Below are 23,476 nucleotides of genomic sequence, written 5' to 3'. Positions count from 1 at the left end.
GGTAATGTCCTCAAACAATTCCACTAAATTAGTTAGGCACGACCTGCCCTTTATGAACACATGCTGCGTCTGCCCAATGGGACAATTTCTATCCAGATGCCTCGCTATTTCTTCCTTGATGATAGATTCCAGCATCTTCCCTACTACCGAAGTTAAGCTCACTGGCCTATAATTACCCGCTTCCTGCCTACTTTTTTAAACAGTGGTGTCACGTTTGCTAATTTCCAATCCACCAGGACCACCCCAGAGTCTAGTGAATTTTGGTAAATTATCACTAGTGCATTTGCAATTTCCCTAGCCATCTCTTTCAGCACTCTGGGATGCATTCCATCAGGGCCAGGAGACTTGTCTACCTTTAGCCCCATTAGCTTGCCCATCACTACCTCCTTAGTGATAACAATCCTCTCAAGGCCCTCACTTGTCATAGCCTCATTTCTATCAGTCACTGGCATGTTATTTGTGTCTTCCACTGTGAAGACCAACCCAAAAAACCTGTTCAGTTCCTCAGCCATTTCCTCATCTCCGATTATTGAAACTCCCTTCTCATCCTCTAAAGGACCAATATTTACCTGAGCCACTCTTTTTTTTGTTTTGTATATTTGTAGAAACTTTTACTGTCTGTTTTTATATTTCTGAGCAAGTTTACTCTCATACTCTATCTTACTCTTCTTTATAGCTTTTTTAGTAGCTTTCTGTTGCCCCCTAAAGATTTCCCAGTCCTCTAGTCTCCCACCAATCTTTGCCACTTTGTATGCTTTTTCCTTCAATTTGATACTCTCCCTTATTTCCTTAGATATCCACGGTCGATTTTCCCTCTTTCTACCGTCCTTCCTTTTTGTTGGTATAAGCCTTTGCTGAGCACTGTGAAAAATCGCTTGGAAGGTTCTCCACTGTTCCTCAACTGTTCCACCATAAAGTCTTTGCTCCCAGTCTACCATGGCTAGTTCTTCTCTCATCCCATTGTAATCTCCTTTGTTTAAGCACAAATCACTAGTATTTGATTTTACCTTCTCGCCCTCCATCTGTATTTTAAATTCCACCATATTGTGATCGCTCCTTCCGAGAGGATCCCTAACTATGAGATCATGAATCAATCCTGTCTCATTACACAGGACAAGATCTAGGACCGCTTGTTCCCTTGTAGGTTCCATTACATACTGTTCTAGGAAACTATCGCGGATACATTCTATAAACTCCTCCTCAAGGTTGCCTTGACCGACATGGTTAAACCAATCGCCATGTAGATTAAAATCCCCCATGATAACTGCTGTACCATTTCTACATGCATCAGTTAGTTCTTTGTTTATTGCCTGCCCCACCATAACATTACTATTTGGTGGCCGATAGACTACTCCTATCAGTGACTTTTTCGCCTTACTATTCCTGATTTCCACCCAAATGGATTCAACCTTATCCTCCATAGCACCGATGTCATCCCTTACTATTGCCCGGATGTCATCCTTAAATAACAGAGCTACACCACCTCCCTTACCATCCACTCTGTCCTTCCGAATAGTTTGATACCCTTGGATATTTAACTCCCAGTCGTGACCATCCTTTAACCATGTTTCAGTAATGGCCACTAAATCATAGTCATTCATGATGGTTTGCGCCATCAACTCATTTACTTTATTCCGAATACTACGAGCATTCAGGTAAAGTACACTTATGTTGTTTTTTTTTTACCTCTGTTTTGAATCTTAACATCTCCAGTTTTATTCCTTTTAGTATTACTGGGCCTATTCACTGAGCTCCCCTCAGTCACTGTACCTTGTACTGTCGCCCTTTTTGATTTTTGACTATGGCTTCTCTGCCTTACACTTTCTCCCTTATTTCCTTTTGCTTCTGTCCCTGTTTTACTACCTTCCAACTTCCTGCATCGGTTCCCATCCCCCTGCCACATTAGTTTAAACCCTCCCCAACAGCTCTAGAAAACACAGGGACATCGGTTCCAGTCCTGCCCAGGTGCAGACCGTCCGGTTTGTACTGGTCCCACCTCTCCCAGAACCGGTGCCAATGCCCCAGGAATTTGAATCCCTCCCTCTTGCACCATCTCTCGAGCCACTCATTCATCCTATCTATCCTGACATTCCTACTCTGACTAGCTCGTGGCACTGGTAGCAATCCTGAGATTACTACCTTTTGAGGTCCTACTTTTTAGTTTAACTCCTAACTTCCTGAATTCAGCTTGTAGGACCTCATCCCATTTTTTACCTATATCGTTGGTGCCTATGTGCATCACGACAGCTGGCTGTTCATCCTCTCCCCCTAAATGTCCTGCAGCCGCTCCGAGACATTCTTGACCCTTGCACCAGGGAGGCAACATACCACCCTGGAGTCTCGATTGCGTCCACAGAACCGCCTGTCTATTCCCCTTACGATTGAGTCCCCTATCACTATAGCCCTGCCATTTTTCTTCCTGCCCTGCTGCGCAGCAGAGCCAGCCACGGTGCCATGAACCTTGCTGCTGCTGCCTTCCCCTGGTGAGCCATCTCCCTCAACAGTATCCAAAGCGGTATATCTGTTTTGCAGGGAGATGACCGCAGGGGACACCTGCACTGCCTTCCTACTCTTGCTCTGTCTTTTGGTCACCCATTTTCTATCTCCCTCAGTAACTTTAACCTGCGGTGTGACCAACTCGCTAAACGTGCTATCCACGACCTCCTCAGCATCGCGGATGCTCCAAAGTGAGTCCATCCGCAGCTCCAGAGCCGTCAAGCGGTCTAACAGGAGCTGCAACTGAACACACTTCTTGCACGTGAAAGAGCCAGGGACAGTGGACGTGTCCCTGAGCTCCCACATCGCACACGAAGAGCATGACACTGGTCTGGGATCTCCTGCCATGTCTTAAACCTTAGGTAAACTTATACAACTACAATTTCAAAAAACGAAAGAAAAATAAAGAAATTAGACAATGAAAAGAAAAACTACTTGCCAGTCACTTACCAGGGTTAAAAGCACTTCCTCCCCACCAAGTTTCGAATTCCCACCTAGCTTCAAATTCCCAAACTCACTCTTGGTTGTGCCTCACTCTTGGTTGTGCCTCACTCTTGGTTGTGCCTCACTCTTGGTTGTGCCTCACTCTTGGTTGTGCCTCACTCTTGGTTGTGCCTCACTCTTGGTTGTGTCTTCTCTGGCTCACTGGGAGAACTCACCCAGGGTCTTAGATGCTCCCTGGTTCTCTCCCTGCAGATTAAAAGTCACAGGCCAGAAGGAGAGAACATAAAACAGTAGAGAAAAAGCATCTTCTCCCACTCTGCACCGAATTACCTCACTGCACCAAATTACCTCACTGCACCAAATTACCAAGTTCCAACTTCCCACTCTGGTTGTGCATCACTCCGGCTGTGTTTTCTCGACTTGCGCAAAGCTTGTAGTAGGCCATTCAGCCCCTTGCGCCTGTTCCATGGTGATGTAATGAAGAATGGCATAAGTCTATGGAGGCCTTTGTTTGAAGGATCTGTTATCGAATGGATTTGTAATCATGACCCCTCCCTGTGTAAATTATAATACTATACCTCATTATGAAAGTATATCATGTGAGAAGTGTTTAGTAATATTTTAAAGAAATCTGTGTTTGCTTTGAGATATCAGTGAGATGGGAGTTCTTGCTTCTCACTGCAGAGCTCATCACTCGGCACTTCTAGATAGGTTTGAGCTTAGTGAAACTGGTGCCCAGGGTGCATTTGTATTTTAGTTTTAGTTTTAGTTTTTAAATTTAGAGTACCCAATTTCCTTTCCAATTAAGGGGCAATTTAGCGTGGCCAATTCACCTACACTGCACGCATCTTTTTGAGTTGTGAACTTGTATTTTAGTGCTTTTTGTTTGGGTTTGAGTATGTAGTACTTAGAGGGATTTTTCTTTAAATTCTTCTCTCAAAGAAAGTGGAATTCACCTGGCACCTACTACCAACCTTAGAAACTGCAGTCTACACACTGATCTTTGTGCTGTTTTCAGTGTTCCTCCAAACATACACCCTTAGGTGAAACAGGCAGCCAGCCCATTCTGCGTGGCACATGTGTTGGTTGCTGGCTGTCTTGGCTCACGCCCTGTCTGCCTCCATCCATCACTCATTCACTTACTCATGTCTCATGCCCTGTCTTAGGCAGTTACCCACCTGTAATGCTCGCCCTACCTAGAAAGCATTTCTGCATTATTTTGCAGGTCCAAAATTGCGAATCACTGTAAATAACATGATACAGGAAGTGTGGAGCACTGGCAGAATGCAATATAATAGCAAAATACTGCAGATGCTGCAAATGTGGACTGAAAACAGAAATTGCTGGATAAACTCAGATCTGACAACATCTGTGGAGAGAGAGAAACAGTTTTTAAAAAAAAATCTTTTTATTGGCATTTTCAAAATTATATACATTGCCGTTTGTTTTATTTATTTTACAGTACAAAAAGGCTTCTTGGGTTTCTCTATTTGCAGTGTGTCGCCGTCTGACTCAGCGTAGAATCATTCCTACCCCTCCGTCCAGCTACCCTCTCCCTTACCCCCCACCTGATGCCCCCCCCCCCCCCCTTGCAGTTCCTCCCTCGCTGTTCCTCCCTCGCTTTCCTCTTTCTAATCATTTATGTGTTGGCCACAAACCGGTCTCGGAAAAGTCGATTGAATGGCTCCTATGTTTTGTGGAAGCCCTCTTCCGCCCCACGGATGGCGAGTTCGAGCAGGATTCTACGGCAGGCGATCAGGGAGGCAAAGGCAAGGGCATCCGCCCTCCTCCCCATGAAGAGATCTTGCTGGTCTGATACCTCAAACTGCTACTTTCGGGCATGACTCCATCCTCATCCCCACCACTTTGGACATTACCTTGAAGAAGGTTGTCCAGTACCCAGAACATGTGGGCGAGGTTGGCCAGGCCACCTTGGCACCGTTCACATTTATCCTCCACCTCTGGGAAGAACCTGCTTATTCGGGTTCTGGTCAAGTAAGCTTTATGTACCACTTTTAGCTGTGTTAGGTTGAGCCTCGCGCATGTGGAGGTACAGTTGACCATGTGCAGTGCTTCGCTCCAGAATCTCCAACCTATTTCGAACCCCAAGACTTCCTCCCATTTCCTCCTTATCGAGTCCAGTTTGGTGTCGGCCCTCTCTCGCAGTCGTTCGTACATGTCATTACGATTGCCTCTGTCTAGGATGTCTGCGTCCAGTAGTTCTTCTAATTTGTTGTGGTGGTCGTGGATATGTCCTTGTCTCCTTCTGTCGGAAGTTTTTAAGCTGCAGGTATCTGAGTTCTTTGCCTTTAGCTAGTTGGAATCTCTGCGTTCTTAGTCCAGTGTTGTGACCCTATCAGTGTATAGGTCCCTGAATGTCAATGTCCCCCTGTCCTGTCTCTACCTTGCAGATGGGGGCATTGTCAGACATTTCGGTCAGTCCGAATTGCTGCTGTAGTTGGCTCCTGTTGGAGGGTGGCTAGCACTAGGCTGCTGGAGTGCAGGGATGGGAGTGCCGCTGTGGCGAGGTCCCTTGCAGGAGGCAGCCTCCGCGCGCACCCACTTGGCTTCTGGCTCCTTTATCCATCCCATCACTCTTTCTGCTGTCGCTGCCCAATGGTAGAATTATAAGTTTGGGAGGGCTAGCCCTCCCCTAGATCTTGTTTTCTGTAGGACCTTCTTTGTGATCCTAGCATTCTTTCCCCCCATACAAAAGTCATGATTCACTTGGCCAGTGAGTTAGAAACTGCATTGGGGATACGGGATGGATTTTAGTAGGAAGAGGTACCTGGACAGAGAGAGAAACAGAGTTAACGTTTCAAATCCACTTGGCTCTTCGGAGCTGCTTTATGTGCAAATAGAGTGTGCAATGAATACGTATAACAATGAGAGAGAAAAGATAAAACAAAGAAAGAGAAGGGCAGAATTAAGAGTGTTAAACTCAGGAAACTGGTAAACTCCAGACGTAGTTACTGAATGAAAGTCTTGCATGAATATAATGCCTTTCTGTATAAAAACTTTACAATGTTTCACGCAAGTGATTTCGTTTCGAGGACCAATAGTCTTTTGTTGGTTAAGAGGTAAATTACCAATTAATGTCTTTTGTTGGTTTAATAATTGAGGGAGGAATGTCAGCCTGGGAACTGAATAATGCTCTCTATTCTTCGCTCGGGATCATTGCCATCCACTTAACGTAGCCGGATAGAACTTTGGTGTAACTTTGCTTTCGAGGAACAATAATGTTGAACCCACTGCTATATGGTGTATCTATCTTTTAGATTATTTGCTCAAAAATTGAGTAACGTTTTTATATCTGAGTAACACAATAGGAGAGCCGCTAGCTGTTGTTGAAATCTAGTGAAGCTATGTTCAGGTAAACTATTCCAAATGTACCATGCGTCCCAGTTGGTTGTGTTTCCTGAAGTTTTTTTAAAAAATAATTTTTATTGGAATTTATTACAGAAAATATGACAACAAACAATGAAAAGCAACAATATAGCCCCATAATAACTGTAACACCCCCAAGACCGTATCAACGCATGTATCACATCCCCCCCAAACCCAGTAAACAACAAGAGAACTTAAAAAATAAATAAATTAAATTAAATAAGCAAACATAGTCATCGTCTCCCCCGCCCCCTTCTCCCCCCCGGGTTGCTGCTGCTGACCCAGTACTCTATTGTTGAGCCAGAAAGTCGAGGACAGGTTGCCACCGCCTAAAGAACCCTTGTACCGATCCTCTCAGGGCGAATTTGACCTTCTGTAGCTTAATAAAACCCGCCATGTCGTTGATTCAGGTCTCCACGCTTGGGGGTCTCGCATCCTTCCACTGTAGCAAGATCCTCCGCCGGGCTACGAGGGACGCAAAGGCCAGCACACCGGCCTCTTTCGCCTCCTGCACTCCCGGCTCCACCCCAACCCCAAAAATCGCGAGTCCCCAGCCTGGCTTGACCCTGGATCCTACTACCCTCGACACCGTCCTCGCCACCCCCTTCCAGAACTCCTCTAGTGCCGGGCATGCCCAGAACATATGGGCATGGTTTGCTGGACTCCCCAAACACCTGACACACCTGTCTTCGCCCCCAAAGAACTTACTCATCCTAGACCCGGACATGTGGGCCTGGTGCAGCACCTTGAATTGGATGAGGCTAAGCCGCGCACATGAGGAGGAAGAGTTATCCCTCTCCAGGGCATCAGCCCATGTCCCATCTTCGATCTGTTCCCCCTCCCACTTAGCTCTCAGCTCCTCTACTGACGCCTCCTCCACCTCCTGCATTACCTTGTAGATATCAGATACCTTCCCCTCCCCAACCCAGACCCCCGAAAGCACCCTGTCACTCACCCCCCTCGCGGGAAGCGAAGGGAATCCCTCCACCTGCCGCCTAGCAAACGCCTTTACCTGCAGATACCTGAACATGTTCCCCGGGGGAGCCCAAATTTCTCCTCCAACTCCCCCAGGCTCGCAAACCTCCCATCAATGAACAGGTCCCTCAGCTGGTTGATGCCCGCTCTGTGCCAATCCTGGAACCCCCCATCAATGTTCCCCGGAACGAACTGATGGTTCCCTCTTAACGGAACCTCCATCGAGCCTCCCACTTCTCCCCTATGTCACCTCCACTGCCCCCAAATCTTGAGGGTAGCCGCCACCACCGGACTCGTGGTATACCTCGTAGGAGGGAGCGGCCACGGCGCCGTTACCAGGGCCCCCAGGCTTGTATCTCCACAGGACGCCCTCTCCATCCGTTTCCATGCTGCCCCCTCCCCCACCCACTTGCGCACCATCGACACATTGGCCGCCCAATAATACCCCGAGAGATTGGGTAACGCCAGCCCCCCCACCATCTCTACCCCGCTCCAAGAGGACCCTCTTCACCCTCGGGGTCCCATGCGCCCAAACAAAGCTCATGATGCTGCTAGTCACCCTCCTAAAAAAGGCCCTAGGGATAAAGATGGGCAAACACCGAAAGAGGAACAAGAACCTCGGGAGAACCGTCATTTTGACGGACTGCACTCTACCCGCCAGCGATAGCGGCACCATATCCCACCTTTTAAATTCCTCCTCCATCTGCTCCACCAGCCTGGTAAAATTAAGCTTATGGAGAGTCCCCCAACTCCTGGCCACTTGCACCCCCAGTGAAACTCTTCACTGCCCTCTTAAACGGGAGCCTCCCAATTCCCTCCTCCTGATCACCCGGGTGTACTACAAATACCTCTCTTGCCCAGATTTAACTTATAGCCCGAGAAGCTCCCAAACTCCGCCAACAGCTCCATCAACCCCGGCATTCCCCCTTCTGGGTCCGCCACATATAACAGCAGGACGTCCGCATACAGCGATACCCGATGCTCCTCCCCGCCCCGCACCTGACCCCTCCACCTCCCTGACTCCCTCAGCGCCATAGCCAGAGGTTCAATCGCCAATGCAAAGAGCAAGGGGGACAGGGGGAACCCCTGCCTGGTCCCACGGTAGAGCCTGAAGTACTCCGATCTCCTTCCATTGGTAACTACACTCTCCATCGGAGCCGCGTAGAGCAACCTCATCCATTTGATGAACCCCTCCCCGAATCCGAACCGCTCCAGCACCTCCCACAGGTACCCCCACTCAACTCTATCAAACGCTTTCTCTGCATCCAGCGCCACCACTATCTCCGCCTCCCCCTCCACCGCCGGCATCATAATAACATTTAGCAATCTCCGCACATTCGTGTTGAGCTGCCGTCCCTTGACAAATCCTGTCTGATCCTCGTGTATCACCCCTGGCACACAGTCCTCTATCCTGGTGGCCAGGATCTTCGGCAGCAACTTAGCGTCAACATTGAGGAGCGAGATAGGCCTGTATGATCCACACTGCAAGGGGTCCTTATCCCGCTTCAGGATCAGAGAGATCAGCGCCCGCGACATCGTCAGGGGCAAAGCCTCCCCCCCCCCCCCCCCCTCTCCCATGCCTCATTGAAGGCTCGCACCAACAGGGGACCCACCAGATCCGCATACTTTTTATAAAATTCCACCGGGAACCCATCCGGCCCCGGCGCCTTATCTGACTGCATTTGACCAATCCCCCTGACTAGCTCCTCCATCTCTATCGGCGCCCCCAGCCCCTCTACCAGCTCCTCTTGAACCTTTGGGAAACATAGCCTGTTCATGAAGCTCTCCATCCCCCCACCCCCCCGATCGGTGGCTCCGACCGGTACAGTTCCTCGTAGAAGCCCCTAAAGACCCCGTTTACTTCTGCCCCCTTCTGCACCACATTCCCACCCTTATCCGTCACTCCACCAATTTCCCTAGCCGCATCTCACCTACGGAGCTGATGCGCCAACATCCTGCTCGCCTTCTCCCCATACTCATACTGCGCCCTCCTCCACTGTGTCTCCGCCTTTCTGGTGGTCAACAAGTCGAACTTGGCCTGCAAACTACACCGTTCCCCCAGCAACCCCTCCTCCGGTGCCTCCGCGTACCTCCTATCCACATCCAGGAGGTCCCCCACCAGTCTCTCCCTCTCCCTCCTTTCCCTATGGGCCCGGATGGAGATCAGCTCCCCCCGGATCACTGCTTTCAGAGCCTCCCAGACCATCCCCACCCGGACCTCCCCCGTGTAGTTGGTATCAAGATACCCCTCAATACTTCCCCGGACCCTCCTACACACCTCCTCATCAGCCAGCATCCCCACATCCAGGCGCCATAGCGGGCGCTGGTCCCGCGCCTCCCCCATCTCCAGATCAACCCAGTGCGGAGCATGGTCTGAAATCGCTATGGCCGAATACTCGGCATCCTGCACCTTCGGGATCAATCCCCTGCTCAGGACGAAAAAATCTATGGACATGAGAGAAAAAGGAATACTCCCGCGCCCTCGGCCTCCCAAACCTCCAGGGATCCACCCCTCCCATCTGGTCCATAAACCCCCTCAGCACTTTGGCTGCCGCTGGTTTCCTACCCATCCTTGAACTGGACCGGTCCAGTGGGGGATCCAGCACTGTGTTAAAGTCTCCCCCCATGATCAGGCCCCCTGCCTCCAGGTCCGGAATGCGGCCCAACCAGCGCCTCATAAAGCCAGCATCATCCCAATTCGGGGCATATACGTTAACCAGCACCACCTTCTCTCCCTGCAGCCTACCCTTCACCATAATATATCTGCCCTCCTTGTCCGACACCACCTCAGACACCTCGAACGTCACCCTCTTCCCCACCAGAATCGCCACCCCCCCGGTTCTTCGCGTCCAATCCTGAGTGAAAAACCTGCCCCACCCACCCCTTCCTCAGACAAACCTGGTCCGCCACCTTCAAGTGGGTCTCCTGGAGCATAGCCACGTCCGCCTTCAGCCCCTTCAGATGAGAAAGTACCCTAGTTCTCTTATCCGGCCCATTCAGCCCCCTCACGTTCCAGGTGATCAGAGGGCAACCCGCCCCCCTCCCCTCCCCCGCCGGCTAGCCATAGCTCATCGACTGCTCGCCCCAGGCCAGCGTGCCCCGCCCGACCAGTTCCCCATGGCGATAACGCCTCTCCTCTACCCCCCCGGCCCACACCAGCTCCTTCCTGGCCATTCCAGCAGCAACCCGGTATCCCCCCCATCCCCCCCCCCTCCAGGCTAGGACCCCTCCTAGCCGCGACGCACCCTCCATGGTACTTCCGTGAGTCAGCTGACTTCTGCTGACCCCGGCAGCTCCCGCCAAAACCCGTCCCCTCCCGACATGGGGTCATCCCCCTCTTGCCACACCTCCTTGGCACCGCTTCAGCGCGGGAAAAAACCAGTAGAGGCCACGCCCCCACCGCCAGCTCCACCCGCCCGCCCCGCAGCGTGGGAAACCAGAGGAAAGCCCACGCTTTCATACTGCTACACCCCACCTTTCTGACGCAGCTCCCCAAAATCCAGTTTCACCCCAACCCCCAGCCCCGTACAGAAGAGAAAATAAAAAACACAAACCCCGAACATTCCCCACATAACCCAAAACCATACCCAACAGACCCACCCGGAAACAGAGCAAAAAACCAGCATAAAAAACACATGTCAAAATTACAAAACAGCAACAGCAAAAACAGCAACGACTATAGTGTGCCCCCAGACCCTAGTTCAAGTCCAGCTTCTCCGCCTGTACAAAGGCCCACGCCTCCTCCGGGGACTCGAAGTAGTGGTGCCGGTCCTTATATGTCACCCACAGACGCGCAGGCTGCAGCATTCCAAATTTGACCTGCCTGGCATGCAGCACCGCCTTCGTCCGGTTGAACCCGGCCCGCCGCTTAGCCACCTCCGCACTCCAGTCCTGGTAGATTCGCACTACCGAATTCTCCCACTTGCTGCTCCTCTCTTTCTTGGCCCAGAGCAGCACACACTCCCGGTCGCTGAATCGATGGAACAGCACCGCCCGCGGGGGTTCATTTGTCTTGGGCCTCCTGGCCAGCACTCTGTGGGCTCCCTCAAGCTCCAGGGGCAAATGGAAGGATCCCGCTCCCATCAACGAGCTCAACATCGTGGTCACATAAGACGGAAGATCCGACCCCTCCGCCAGGCCCAGGATCCTCAAATTATTTCGCCTCGTGCGAATGTCCAGCTCCTCCAAGCGGTCTTGCCACTTTTTGTGAAGTGCCTCGTGCAACTCCACTTTCCCCACGAGGACCACGGCCTCCTCCTCCCGCTCAGCGGCCTGCTGCTGCAACTCCCGAATGGACACCTCCTGGCCGCCTGGGTCTCAAGCAGCCTGTTGGTAGTCACATTCAGGGAGTCCAGCAACTCAGCCTTCAGCTCCGCAAAACAGCGCAGAAGAGCAGCTTGCTGCTCCTGCGCCCACTTCCACCAGTCCTCGGGTATTCCGCCGGCCGCCATTTTGTCCTTCTTCCCCCGCTTTTCTTGGGGAGCTGCTGCAGCCTTTTCTTTTGCCCCACTCCGGGTGAGCACCATAAATTTCGGGGAATGCTCCTCCAAACACCTTCCCCCACCGGGATTTATTGAAACAACGCCGTTTGGGGCCCTCAAATAGGCCCGAAAGTCCTTTAGTAGCGGGAGCTGCCGAACGTGCGGCTTAGCTCCGCATAGACGCAACCGGAAGTCTGTTTCCTGAAGTTTTAAACAATCTTTGTGTTTGTTCTTCTAGAATGCAGTTAAAATGAGTCTTCTGGAAATCAGTGAGAATGTGAAGTTGGGCCGAGAATATGCATTATTGGGAAATTATGATTCTGCAATAGTGTACTACCAAGGAGTAATTGAACAGATTCAAAAGTACTTGTCTTCTGTTAGAGACCCTTCATACAAGCAGAAATGGAATCAGGTAAGAGCCTCACTCTTTTCAGATTTCTGTGGCCTATTGCACAACTGATGTCCTGCACTACATGAAAACATTTCCGGTTCTGTGCTCATATTTGCTATGTCTAAGTTGGAAGCTGTGATATTTGACAGCAACAACATATAACCAATTATATCACAGGTGCTATTCATTTCCAGGGAAAATAGATTTGATTTGCAGATTCTGGGTCACCCTTCCAGGCATCTCTTGTTGAGTGTAAATTGGCTGGAGGTGGAGGAGATACTAACAGAAAATCCCAGTTCTGGGAATCGGCAAATGCTGTCAATTATATAAAAAAAATGTTTTTACTCTTAAATGAACAGATAATAATAATCAGCGCCTTTGGCTTTACCTGATCAAATTTCAAGACTTATTTTGTTTGGGGGAGCTGCACTATTCTCTCTCACATGCACTCGTTCTCTCCCTCGCCCCTGTTATTTCTTCCCTGCACTCTTCACCCTCTGTCCTCCACCCTTTCTTCCACTCCACCCCTTTTCCCTGTCCCATCCATCTATATTATCCATCTAAACCACACACAATAAACAGTTGCTCAAATATTAAGCTATACCTGAAGAAAAATAATTCTGCAGATCATCAAATCATTTGGAAAACCTGTAGTCCTTTGCAGAATGGTAGACTGATAAGTTCTGTAATGTGTTACACATGCTTAGCGGTTAGCAATGTTGCTTCACGGCACCAGGAATCCAGGTTCCTTCCCGGCTGGGTCACTGCACATTCTCCCCGTGTCTGCGGGAGTTTCCTTGGGTACTCCAGTTTCCTCCCACAAGTCCCGAAAGACGTGCTGTTAGGTGAATTGGGCATTCTGAAATCCCCCTCAGTGTACCTGAACAGGTGCCGGAGTGTGGCGACGAGGGGATTTTCACAATAACTTAATTGCAGTGTTAATGTATACCTACTTGTGACAATAAAGATTATTATTATAGTCTTCATCACCTGGGAACTGCAATCATATGTTTTAATTGGCAACTCCCTTTAGCCAATTATCAGCTGTGGGAATGATTTTTTTTCAGCGTGTGCAGTGATTACCAAGCCAAGCAATAGTAGTGGCTAAATGGAGCTCTCTGAGCCCTCCACTGAATTTTGTCAGGGGGCAGTCTTCAGTGACCTGAATCATTGATTGGGGTGCACTACAGCTGCAGACCAGGTTCTTTGTAAGGCCCCACTTGTATCAATTTGCTGGACAAAGTCCTTGGCCAGTGTGAAAAAGGTTGAGGAATGTTTATTGTTGGCGCAGCATGTGAAGTCGGGTGGTTGGGCTGTAAGACCTGTGATGAGCAAGTGGTTTTTAATGGTGGCATGTTGGTTCCATTCCTGCTGCCATAGGAAGGATATCAACCTGGCCCATCTCCAGGCTTTGGACAGACGATGCATCTGAACAAAATACAAATAAAGGTACCAAAACAGCCAAAGAAAACTAAAGATCTTTAAGTTTGTTATTGAAAAATGTATATTTTTTATGTCTTCATAATGTTCCAATTTTTTCTTTGGCTTTTAGAAGTTTATGTTGCTGAAGAAAATAATATCTGTTGCTTAGTGCTGTGGTTCCACTGATGTCAAAGTCTAGAATTCTGTGCAGCTGTTTTTGTAAGTTTAATAAAAAAGAAAGAATTGATTTTGTCCAGTTTTTTTTTTAATTTCGATTCTCAAAACGAAATGTTTTGCCTCCGGTGAATTACTTTTCAAAGTACAATTGATATTAAACATAGCAGCAGTGCCCCAGAATCAGCTAATGAAATAAATGACCAGTTAAGTCAGTTTTTGTGGTTGAACATGGGATGTTGACCAGGACAACAGGAGAAGTCTATGATTTGTACATGTTCAAAATAAATCCAAACTCCTTAACTGAATTAATGCCTTCTATTTGCTGTGTATCTCATCAGGTATGGCAAGAGATAACTGAAGAATGTCAGCATGTCAGAGAGATTATGGCAACATTGGACGGCTTTAAACATGGCAGTTCTCCCTTGCAGGCAGGAAGACATGAAGGACCAGCACGTGACTTAGAAGTCTGGTCATTGCCTGTGCCTGTAGAACGCAAGTACGTAAGATCGTGTGTACTGTTATAACGCTCTGGGCTAGTGCCAGTTAACCAATTGAACCAACTTCCTCCAAAACTGTTTCCTAAGATTCACTCAGCGCCAACAAGTCTGATTTCTCCTCCCAAAATACAAAACCTAGGAACACACTGTCCACACTGCTTAAAGGCACATTCTGATTATGGGTCTACGGTCCAAAAATAATAAAATAAATGGGACCAAAGAAAATAAACATGAAGGACTCTTAGTACTATATTCTACAACGATGCATTAAAGAATATTTGCAATTTACATTTTGTGGATGGCAAAGTGTTGTTAGAGATTGCAATTACGTTTGATGAGGTACATCAAAAAAAGGCCAAAATATATCTGGTTCTTCCATCCTGGTAGTCACAATGAACAGCACTAACAAAGTTGTTGAATGTAGAGAAATAAGATTTACACCATTTCAAATAAAAATGACAATTCTAGAGCAAATGTAAACTTGCCTATAAAGTTAACCATTATATGTTAAAAATGCAGCTCACAACTTTCTCCCACATATGCTTGCCCCTGTCCTTAGGATCGGGGGGCTTTTGTTCTACTTTGTTTCCAGAGCTTTAATTTTCAGTTGAATAGACAATTATAACTCCTGTGTTTATAATTACAAATTTGTGTTGCGCAAAACATACAATATGTCGTCTTCACCTGTCTTCTTTCAGTTACGAAGCTCATGCACGCACCAGGGTGATCCATGTTATATGACAACCAGACAGAAATCCCACTACTGTGGGGCAGCATGGTAGCATAGTGGTTAGCACAGTTGTTTCACAGCTTCAGGGTCCCCAGGTTCGATCCCTGGCTTGGGTCACTGTCTGTGTGGAGCCTACACGTTCTTCCCGTGTGTGTGTGGATTTCCTCCAGGTTCTCCGGTTTCCTCCCACAGTCCAAAGATGTGCAGGTTAGGTGGATTGGCTATTCTAAATCCCCTTAGTGTCCAAAATGGTTAGGTGGCGTTTCTGGATTAGCGGGATAGGGTGGAGGCGTTGGGGCTTAAGTAGGGTGTTCTTTCCAAGGGCCGGTACAAACTCGATGGGCTGAATGGCCTCCTTCTGCACTGTAAATTCTATGATTCAAAAAGTTGCAAGGAAAATTTCCAGCAAATAAAAACTCCACAACAAATCCCACCAGCATGCACCATTCGCATTTATCACTGGTTGTTTCTGTCGAAGGTATAATGTGGAATCTCCATTTGCAGAATTCTCATACCTCTACTTGGAGTTGAGCAGTTTATCCTACAGGGAAACCTTAAAGAGGACTTTTGACACCCTCTATCAAAGAGAGGGCATTAGCTATCCACATCATAAGAACCACTTTAAAATTGATCATTTGTTCCTTGAAGAATGCAAGGCATTTTCGTATGGTTGTGTTGCTACATGTTTTGAGGGGAATGAAGGTATTTGCACTGAATGTTCAAGAATGAAAGCCTCAAATTGGAAGTTTTTTGTGTGTTTTGAAACATTCTAATTTGAACGTTCTTTACATTTTTCCCATTGTTTATTTACTGCCAGCCTTTTAGTCTATCTACCCAATCAACATTTACCAGTTGCCCCTCGTACCTATATAATTGGCTCCGTTTAAGGTTCTTGTTTGTGATTGGAGTGTCTCGTTTTCAAACTTACTGCGGAATTCAATTTTTTTGTGATCTATATTTCCCGGTGGATCTTTTATTATGACATCACTAATTAACCCTTCCCCATTGCACAATACTAGATCTAAAAATGTCCGCATATGTCCGGGCTAAGTGGATTGGCCATGCAAAATTGCCCTTTAGTGTCCAGGAATGTGCAGGTTAGGTTTTGGGGTTACAGGGATATGGTGGGGTGTACAGGTGAGTGGGCACGGGTAGAGTGCACTTTCGAAGGTTCAGTGCAGTCTCGATGGGCCGAATGGACACCTTCTGCACTTTAGGGCTTCTGTGATCCTATGAAATAGCTTTATCCCTAGTTGGTTCCACGTGATATTTAGGAGCATGAGTAGATCATTTGACCCTTTTATGCCTCCAAGAAACTCACAACAGCACTCTTCCAAACCACATTTGCCAATTTGATCGGTCCAGTCTATATGAAGAACTGAAATCCCTCAAATGTTATTACATTGCATTTGCTCCAAACTCCAATACATGCTTGTTTAATATTCTGTCCAACTGTATACCTATTTTTTGGGAGGCTATAAACTACTCCGCATTTCCTCTTTTTTAAATAATATTTTACAGTAACATAAACAATGACACCAACATGGTAGAATAAACATTCCCGCGCCCCCAGCCTAATCTTCACACACCTCAACCTACAACAACAATGCCCCCCCCCCCCCCCCCCCCCCCCCCCGCATCTGCTGACATTTTAATTTTCCCCGAGAAAGTCGAAGAACGGCTGCCACCTCCGGGTGAACCCTAACATTGACCCTCTTAAGGCGAACTTTATTTTTTTGAGACTGAGAAACCCAGCCATGTCACTAACCCAGGTCTCTACATGGGGGGGGGGGGGGGGGGGGGGGCTTCGAGTCCCTCCACATTAACAAGGTCCGTCTCTGGGCTACCAGGGAGGTAAAGACCAAGATGTCGGCCTCTTTCGCCCCTGAACTCCCGGATCGTGGGCAGCACGGTAGCATTATGGATAGCACAATCGCTTCACAGCTCCAGGGTCCCAGGTTCGATTCCGGCTTGGGTCACTGTCTGTGCGGAGTCTGCACATCCTCCCCGCGTGTGCGTGGGTTTCCTCCGGCTGCTCCGGTTTCCTCCCACAGTCCAAAGATGTGCAAGTTAGGTGGATTGGACATGATAAATTCCCCATAGTGTCCAAAACTGCCCTTAGTGTTGGGTGAGGTTACTGGGTTATGGGGATAGGGTGGAGGTGTTAACCTTGGGTAGGGTGCTCTTTCCAGGAGCCGGTGCAGACTCGATGGGCCGAATGGCGTCCTTCTGCACTGTAAATTCTATGAAGAAAAAAAAAATTCTATGATCTTCCGACACTCCAAAGGTTGCTATCTCCGGACTCGGCACCACCCATGGTTTTAGTACCGTGAACATTGCCGTAGCAAAATCCTGCCAAAACCCTCTAAGCTTCGGGCATGCCCAAAACATGTGGACATGATTTGCTGGGCTTCCCACGCACCTCACACACCTCAACCCCGAAGAACTTACTCATCCTAGCCGCTGTCATGTGTGCCCGGTGGACTACCTTGAATTGTATCAGGCTAAGCCTGGCGCATGATGAGGTATTAACCCTGCTTAGGGCATCCAATACTCTGCATTTCCTGACATATTCCTAATCTCCACCTATCCTGATTCTATTTCCTGTTTTTTGAAATCAAGATCCTTTCTTTTCTCCTTATGTCATCCTGTCTTCCTTCATGATCAGAATATTTCCCCATTCTGACTTTATTTCTCCCAACCGTGGTCACCTTGTAACCATGTCTCTGTAATTGCTCTTTAGCATTTTTGTATAGTTATAGGCAATAAAATGCAGCTGAGCATGTGTAGAGATCATGATCTAACTTGCTCTAAGTAGCCTGATGTGTATTTCCCTGAATGTAGACCATCACCACACCCAAGAAAACGACAGTCAACTCCTTGCAATGATCTCCGAGCTCCTCAAAAAGACCGCCTCGGAGTTCCAGTGAGAGGTTCTAGCCGTCCTGTACCCCGAATAGGAAACAGTGACAGAGCCAGAGCAAACAAAGGAAAGGAAAAGAAAGGAAAGGAAGACAAGGTAGGTTTTATTCAATGAAAATAAGTAATTATGTAGGGTGAAATACTAAAGAATAAATTGATGTGACCAAGAAAATCTTCCGTCCTTTAGGTATTTCTAAAGGTTGAGTGAAGCTTTCTGCTGCTTGAATAAGCTTTCTGCTGCTACAACCTGATTGCCATAACATTCTCTAATTTCCCACTGCTTTTAGTAGAGGATTTGTCCAATAGACTTGCAGGGGAACTGGTTTATGGAAAATCAAATGGGACCAGATACATGAACTACAAATATGAGCAATGTTATATTACTATACATCCAATATTTCTCTCTAGCCGTACAGGCCCTGATGCACATTTTCCATTTACATAACGCATGGTTTATAAAGTGAAATAAAAATCTAATTTGAAATTCGTCTGAAGTGCTGTCACTGTTGTGTGAGTGAAAATAGCGACCAATTTGGGCGGGGGGAGAAATTCATCGTAGGGCTTGAATCTACAGTGCTCTGACTAAGGCCCGAGGGCAACAAGTGAGTTAAGCTGACACTTTTATGTTTGGTTATTGCAGGCATTCATAGTTTAGTTTGTGCTTTACAAGTCTTCTTGCACTTCCTTTGAAAATTCGCAAATTGCAATGTGTTATACGCATTTTTCTGCTAAATATTTGTTATTGCAGTCTACAGAGAATAGCTTAAAGGGAAAGCTTATTCCATCCCCTGAATTCAGCTGTACCCCATATATACATTTTTTGAAAATAAATTTACAGTACCCAATTATTTTTTCCAATTAAGGGGCAATCTAGCATGGCCAATCACACAGGCATGGGGAGAATGTGCAAACGCCACATGGACAGTGACCCGAGGCCGGGATTGACCGAGGTCCTCAGTGCCGTGAGGCAGCAGTGCTAACCACTGCACCACTGTATCTCTCCCTCTCTTTCCCCCCCCCCCAATGTACATTTCTAATAGGAGTTGCTTTGAAAACTTGGATAGAAATAAATTCCCAATAATTAAAATTAAGATCTGGATCTTTACCAAATACATTTTTCAGTGGGATGGTATAAAAGTAAGACAATCTCTGAGGTTATGAAATAGAAGAAATAATCCAATGTGTTAATCTAAATTACTCTAGGTGAAACCGATTGATGCCTCTGAAAGTGAGCCAAAAAAATTTGATGGGTCCGGAAATGATCGAGATTTAGTAGAAGCTTTGGAGCGAGACATAATATCACAAAATCCAAATGTTCGATGGTAAGTAAATCATTAGTGTCTGATTCTTTTGAAATCTGATATAACTACTGAAACTGCATATACCAATTCTGATTTGAAATAATGAACTGTAACTTTTTTTATAACTAAGGCAAACATTAAAGGCATGTCTGATTAATTGAACACTTTTTTGTATAATGTTATCAAAGACCAGTTTTGATTTCTCATCCTAAATGTAACCGGAATGAGACAATTGTGAAATACTGTGTCAACAAGTAATTCAACCTATTTTGTGTTTAGGGATGATATAGCAGACCTGGCAACAGCAAAGAAATTACTGGAAGAAGCAGTAGTTCTGCCCATGTGGATGCCTGATTTCTTTAAAGGAATCAGACGACCGTGGAAAGTAAGATAATATTCAACATTGTCGATCTTTTTAAATAAATATTTTTGTTGGTATTTTCAATTTATACACACTAACACTTTACATTTAATATTTACAGCACGTGTGGTTCTTAGTCTTGGTGTTTCCATCCATCCCCCCCCCCCCCCCCCTTCCCTTCTCCCCCTGGCCCCTCCTTGCATTCCCCTCTTTCGTTCAGGGTGTTCTGTCCCCTACTTCCTATTCTCCCCCACCCCCCTCCTTTCCCTTCATGTTTTCTGTTGCCTGCTTTGTGGGTTTATGGGGACATTATGACCCAAACACACTCCTCTTAACTTTTACTCTTTAAACTTAAAATTCTCAGTCCCAGACTTAACCCTATTATCATTTGTAAGCTCCCAATACATCAAAGTGCATATGTACGTTGACCAGCCAAAACGGTACACTCCATTTGTGGCATTACTGATGAACTGTGCAGATTTAATGTAAGCTAGTACTGGTTGTAATAAAAGTTGTTGAGACATAATAGTATAAATGGTATTGTTAACAATTTTACATTTAGTTAATGTTTTCAGTGATTATTAAAATCAAACTTTTTTTCCACATCTGCAAATTAAAAGCAAACTACTGTTTCATGTATGAATGTGATTCAGTTTGTATTAATTCACATTGTTTAACCTGACATTCCCTCCCATCTACTTCTCCCAAAATTCTGTCAATTGTAAAAAGCTGCAGTAAAAATGAAATGGTCTAGCAGTTTCTCGGTAAAATTAGAAATCTATATAGTTTTTTTAAATTGCAATTAAGTGTGGCCAATCCACCTACCCAGCAAATTTTTGGGTTGTGGGGGTGAGACCCATGCAGACACGGGGAGAATGTGCAAACTTCACACGGACAGTGACCCGGGGCTTGTATCGAACCCGGGTCCTTGGCGGTGTGAGACAGCAGTGCTAACCACTACCACCCTGAATTGTATATAGAGTTAAATAAACTTGTTTATTCTACTCATAATTGTTCTCTCTTAGCAACTATGTGACTATTGAATTGTTTTTATAATTGAAAGGCTTTCTTTGAGCTCTTTATGGCCTTCTAAATTACTTGTAATCACAATTGTGAATGAAGATAAAAATCTTTCTTATTCTGAGTTTGCTAAATGGGCAACATGGCAGCACAGTGGTTAGCACTGTTGTTTCACAGCACCAGGGTCCCAGGTTCCATTCCCGGCTTGGGCCACTGTCTGTGCGGAGTCTGCACATTCGCCCCGTGTCTGCGTTGGTTTCCTCCGGGTGCTCCGGTTTCCTCCCACAAGTCCCGAAAGACATGTTGTTAGGTAATTTGGACATTCTGAATTCTGCCTCTGTGTACCCGAACAGGTGCCAGGAATGTGGCGATCGGGGCTTTACACAGTAACTTCATTGCAGTGTTAATGTAAGCCTACTTGTAACAATAAAGATTATTTTAAAAATATATATTGTGTGTTTGTTCAGCAGAGTAAGAATTGCAAGGTTTGAGACGAGATTTACTTTGGGGTCAATTTTAACTTGGAGAAGCATGTGAATTTTCGAGGGTGGAGAGGTTAACCGCCAGATTGTTTGCAATATTTACATTGATAGGTTACCTTTACAATGTCTAACCTCCATTTTGGAGCTATGATCGATCAGATCAGCATGGGTGCCACTTATGCTCCAGCTGTTGCTGCTCTTGCTGTTGGCACTGTTGGGTTAGCACTGCTGCCTCATAACACCAGGTGCCCAGATTCAATTCCAGCCTTGGGTGACTGTGTAGAGTTTTCCGTGTCTCCCTGTCCAAAGATGTGCGAGTTAGGTGAATTGGCCATGCTAAATTGCCCCTTAGCGTCCAAAAAATGTACAGGTTAAGTGGGGTTATGAGGATAGAGTGAGGGAGTGGACCTTAGCAGGGTACTCTTTCTTGGGGTCGGTGTAGACTCAATGGGCCAAATAGCTTCCTTCTGCACTGTCGGGATTCTATGATGCTACTGGTCGCCTTACCCTCATCTAAGGTCCAAAGTAAAGCAGCATAATTGTCAGTTTGACCATATGTATGCAGTTTGATCCATAAGCACAATATTGATCACACGATCCCATAAATTTTGATTTAAACTGAATAATGCAAAGAAGGATATGTGGATAACATACTAGAAGCTTAGTAGGGACTGAACGATAAAGATTCAGAGGGCCAATGAGAAAGTTGTATTGTTTTAAAACTGAAAGCAATTAAGAGGGAGCACAATTAAAGGTTGGAGATATTCAAGTGGCTTGCTTATGAAATGACCAGATTTTTTTGTGCCTTATCCAAACATGCAAGAGAGGCGTTAAAACAACCTCTCAAAATATTGGAGCAGAATTTGGATGTGACCACTTTTCCTGTCTCAGAATTGCTGCATGTTGTTAATGGTCACTTTGTTATTCCCTGGATATGTGGTTGTAGCAGAGACAAGTTGCTGGAGATAGTAAATGTTGCTGGGCCAGAGTCGAGACCTGGTCACTTGTGTCTGTTCTAGATTGCTTTTGTTCAACCATTCCAATATTGTGAGTTGATCTTAAGATTTCTGTTGTTGAAATTAGCCTTTTTTTCGTATGTGTCGGCACTGTGGCTCTTTGTTTGTGCCGTTTAACATCGCATCATGTAGGGCAGCACGATGGCACAGTGGTTAGCACTGCTGTCTCACGGTGTTGAGGTCCCAGATTCGATCCCGGCCCTGGGTCACTGTCCGTGTGGAGTTTGCACATTCTCCCCATGTTTGCGTGGGTTTCACCAAAGATGTGCAGGGTAACAATAATAATAATCGCTTATTGTCACAAGTAGGCTTCAATGAAGTTACTGTGAAAAGTCCCTTAGGTAGGTGGATTGGCCACGCTAAATTGCCCCTTCATTGGAAAAATGAATTGGGTACTCTAAATTTATTTTTAAAAAACTTCGCATCATGTAACAAAAAAAAATGACTTCCAATAAACATGTTCTATTATTTCTGTTGCACCAGAGGCAAAGAATAAATTACTTTCTTTTAGATAATTAGACATTACTGTCATGGATTAGAGTTTGAAAACATATATGTTTACAGGGAGTACTGATGGTTGGCCCCCCAGGAACTGGGAAAACAATGCTGGCCAAAGCTGTTGCTACTGAATGCGGAACAACATTTTTCAATATTTCTTCATCAACGCTTACTTCCAAGTATAGAGGCGAGTCTGAGAAACTTGTCCGTCTTCTGTTTGAAATGGTAGGTATTTGTACAGTTATTTGTATGTAACACACAATATCATTGATTAATAACTGGTTAATTTTCAGCTAGCAGCATGGGAAAGGAGCTCAAGAAGCAGACCCTAGATCTCAAAATCTCATCCTCGCCAGCCCCTGCACAAAACCTCAGGGTAGCTACTGAAGAAAAATACAGGGGTAACAGGCAAGGGCAGAAACAAAACTCTGTGAACCAAAGGACCTAATCCGTCATCACTTTACATAGTGGGATGGTTCCTGTCCTGGTACCCGACACCTTCACAGTCAACACGGAACTGCTGTTGAAGAGCAAATATTTGTCCTTCTGCCCCACTGACAAATACAATTCCTGCACTCTCAGCTAACTCGCGTTGATCAGTGGTGTTTGCAAGGCATTTTCCTCCAACATTTATTGGGCAGCACAGTAGCACAAGTGGATACTTGTGGCTTTACAGCGCCAGGGTCCAGGTTCGATTCCCCGCTGGGTCATTGTCAGTGTGGAGTCTGCACATTCTCCCCGTGTCTGCGTGGGTTTCCTCTGGGTGCTCTGGTTTCCCCTCACAGTCCAAAGATGGGCAGATTAGTTGGAATGGCCATGATAAATTGTCCTTTGTGACCAAAAAGGTTTGGAGGGGTTATTGGGTTACGGGCATAG

The 23,476-nt window shown here is 46.5% G+C and overlaps 1 protein-coding gene across 5 annotated transcripts in view; it reads left to right on the top strand.

Annotated features, from left to right (window-relative positions):
- Positions 1–23,476, top strand: part of LOC119967731 (katanin p60 ATPase-containing subunit A1-like) — a 35,875-nt gene that overhangs the window by 3,302 nt on the left and 9,097 nt on the right. The window contains exons 1-8 of one of the 5 annotated variants that reach the window (XM_038800621.1): positions 12,075–12,195; positions 13,555–13,623; positions 13,727–13,815; positions 14,112–14,269; positions 17,845–18,019; positions 19,126–19,244; positions 19,503–19,608; positions 22,667–22,825. In XM_038800621.1, the coding sequence (XP_038656549.1) occupies positions 14,157–14,269; positions 17,845–18,019; positions 19,126–19,244; positions 19,503–19,608; positions 22,667–22,825 (672 nt within the window). In that variant the 5' untranslated portion in view covers positions 12,075–12,195; positions 13,555–13,623; positions 13,727–13,815; positions 14,112–14,156. Of the gene's footprint in view, positions 1–12,019; positions 12,196–13,554; positions 13,624–13,726; positions 13,816–14,111; positions 14,270–17,844; positions 18,020–19,125; positions 19,245–19,502; positions 19,609–22,666; positions 22,826–23,476 lie in introns of those variants that run through there. The other 4 variants (XM_038800617.1, XM_038800620.1, XM_038800619.1 and 1 more) reach the window with 4 other exon arrangements.

This window comes from Scyliorhinus canicula, chromosome 6 (assembly GCF_902713615.1).
Source record: "Scyliorhinus canicula chromosome 6, sScyCan1.1, whole genome shotgun sequence".
Taxonomy (NCBI): Eukaryota; Metazoa; Chordata; class Chondrichthyes; order Carcharhiniformes; family Scyliorhinidae; genus Scyliorhinus; species Scyliorhinus canicula.
This window is presented reverse-complemented; position numbering and strand designations above follow the sequence as displayed.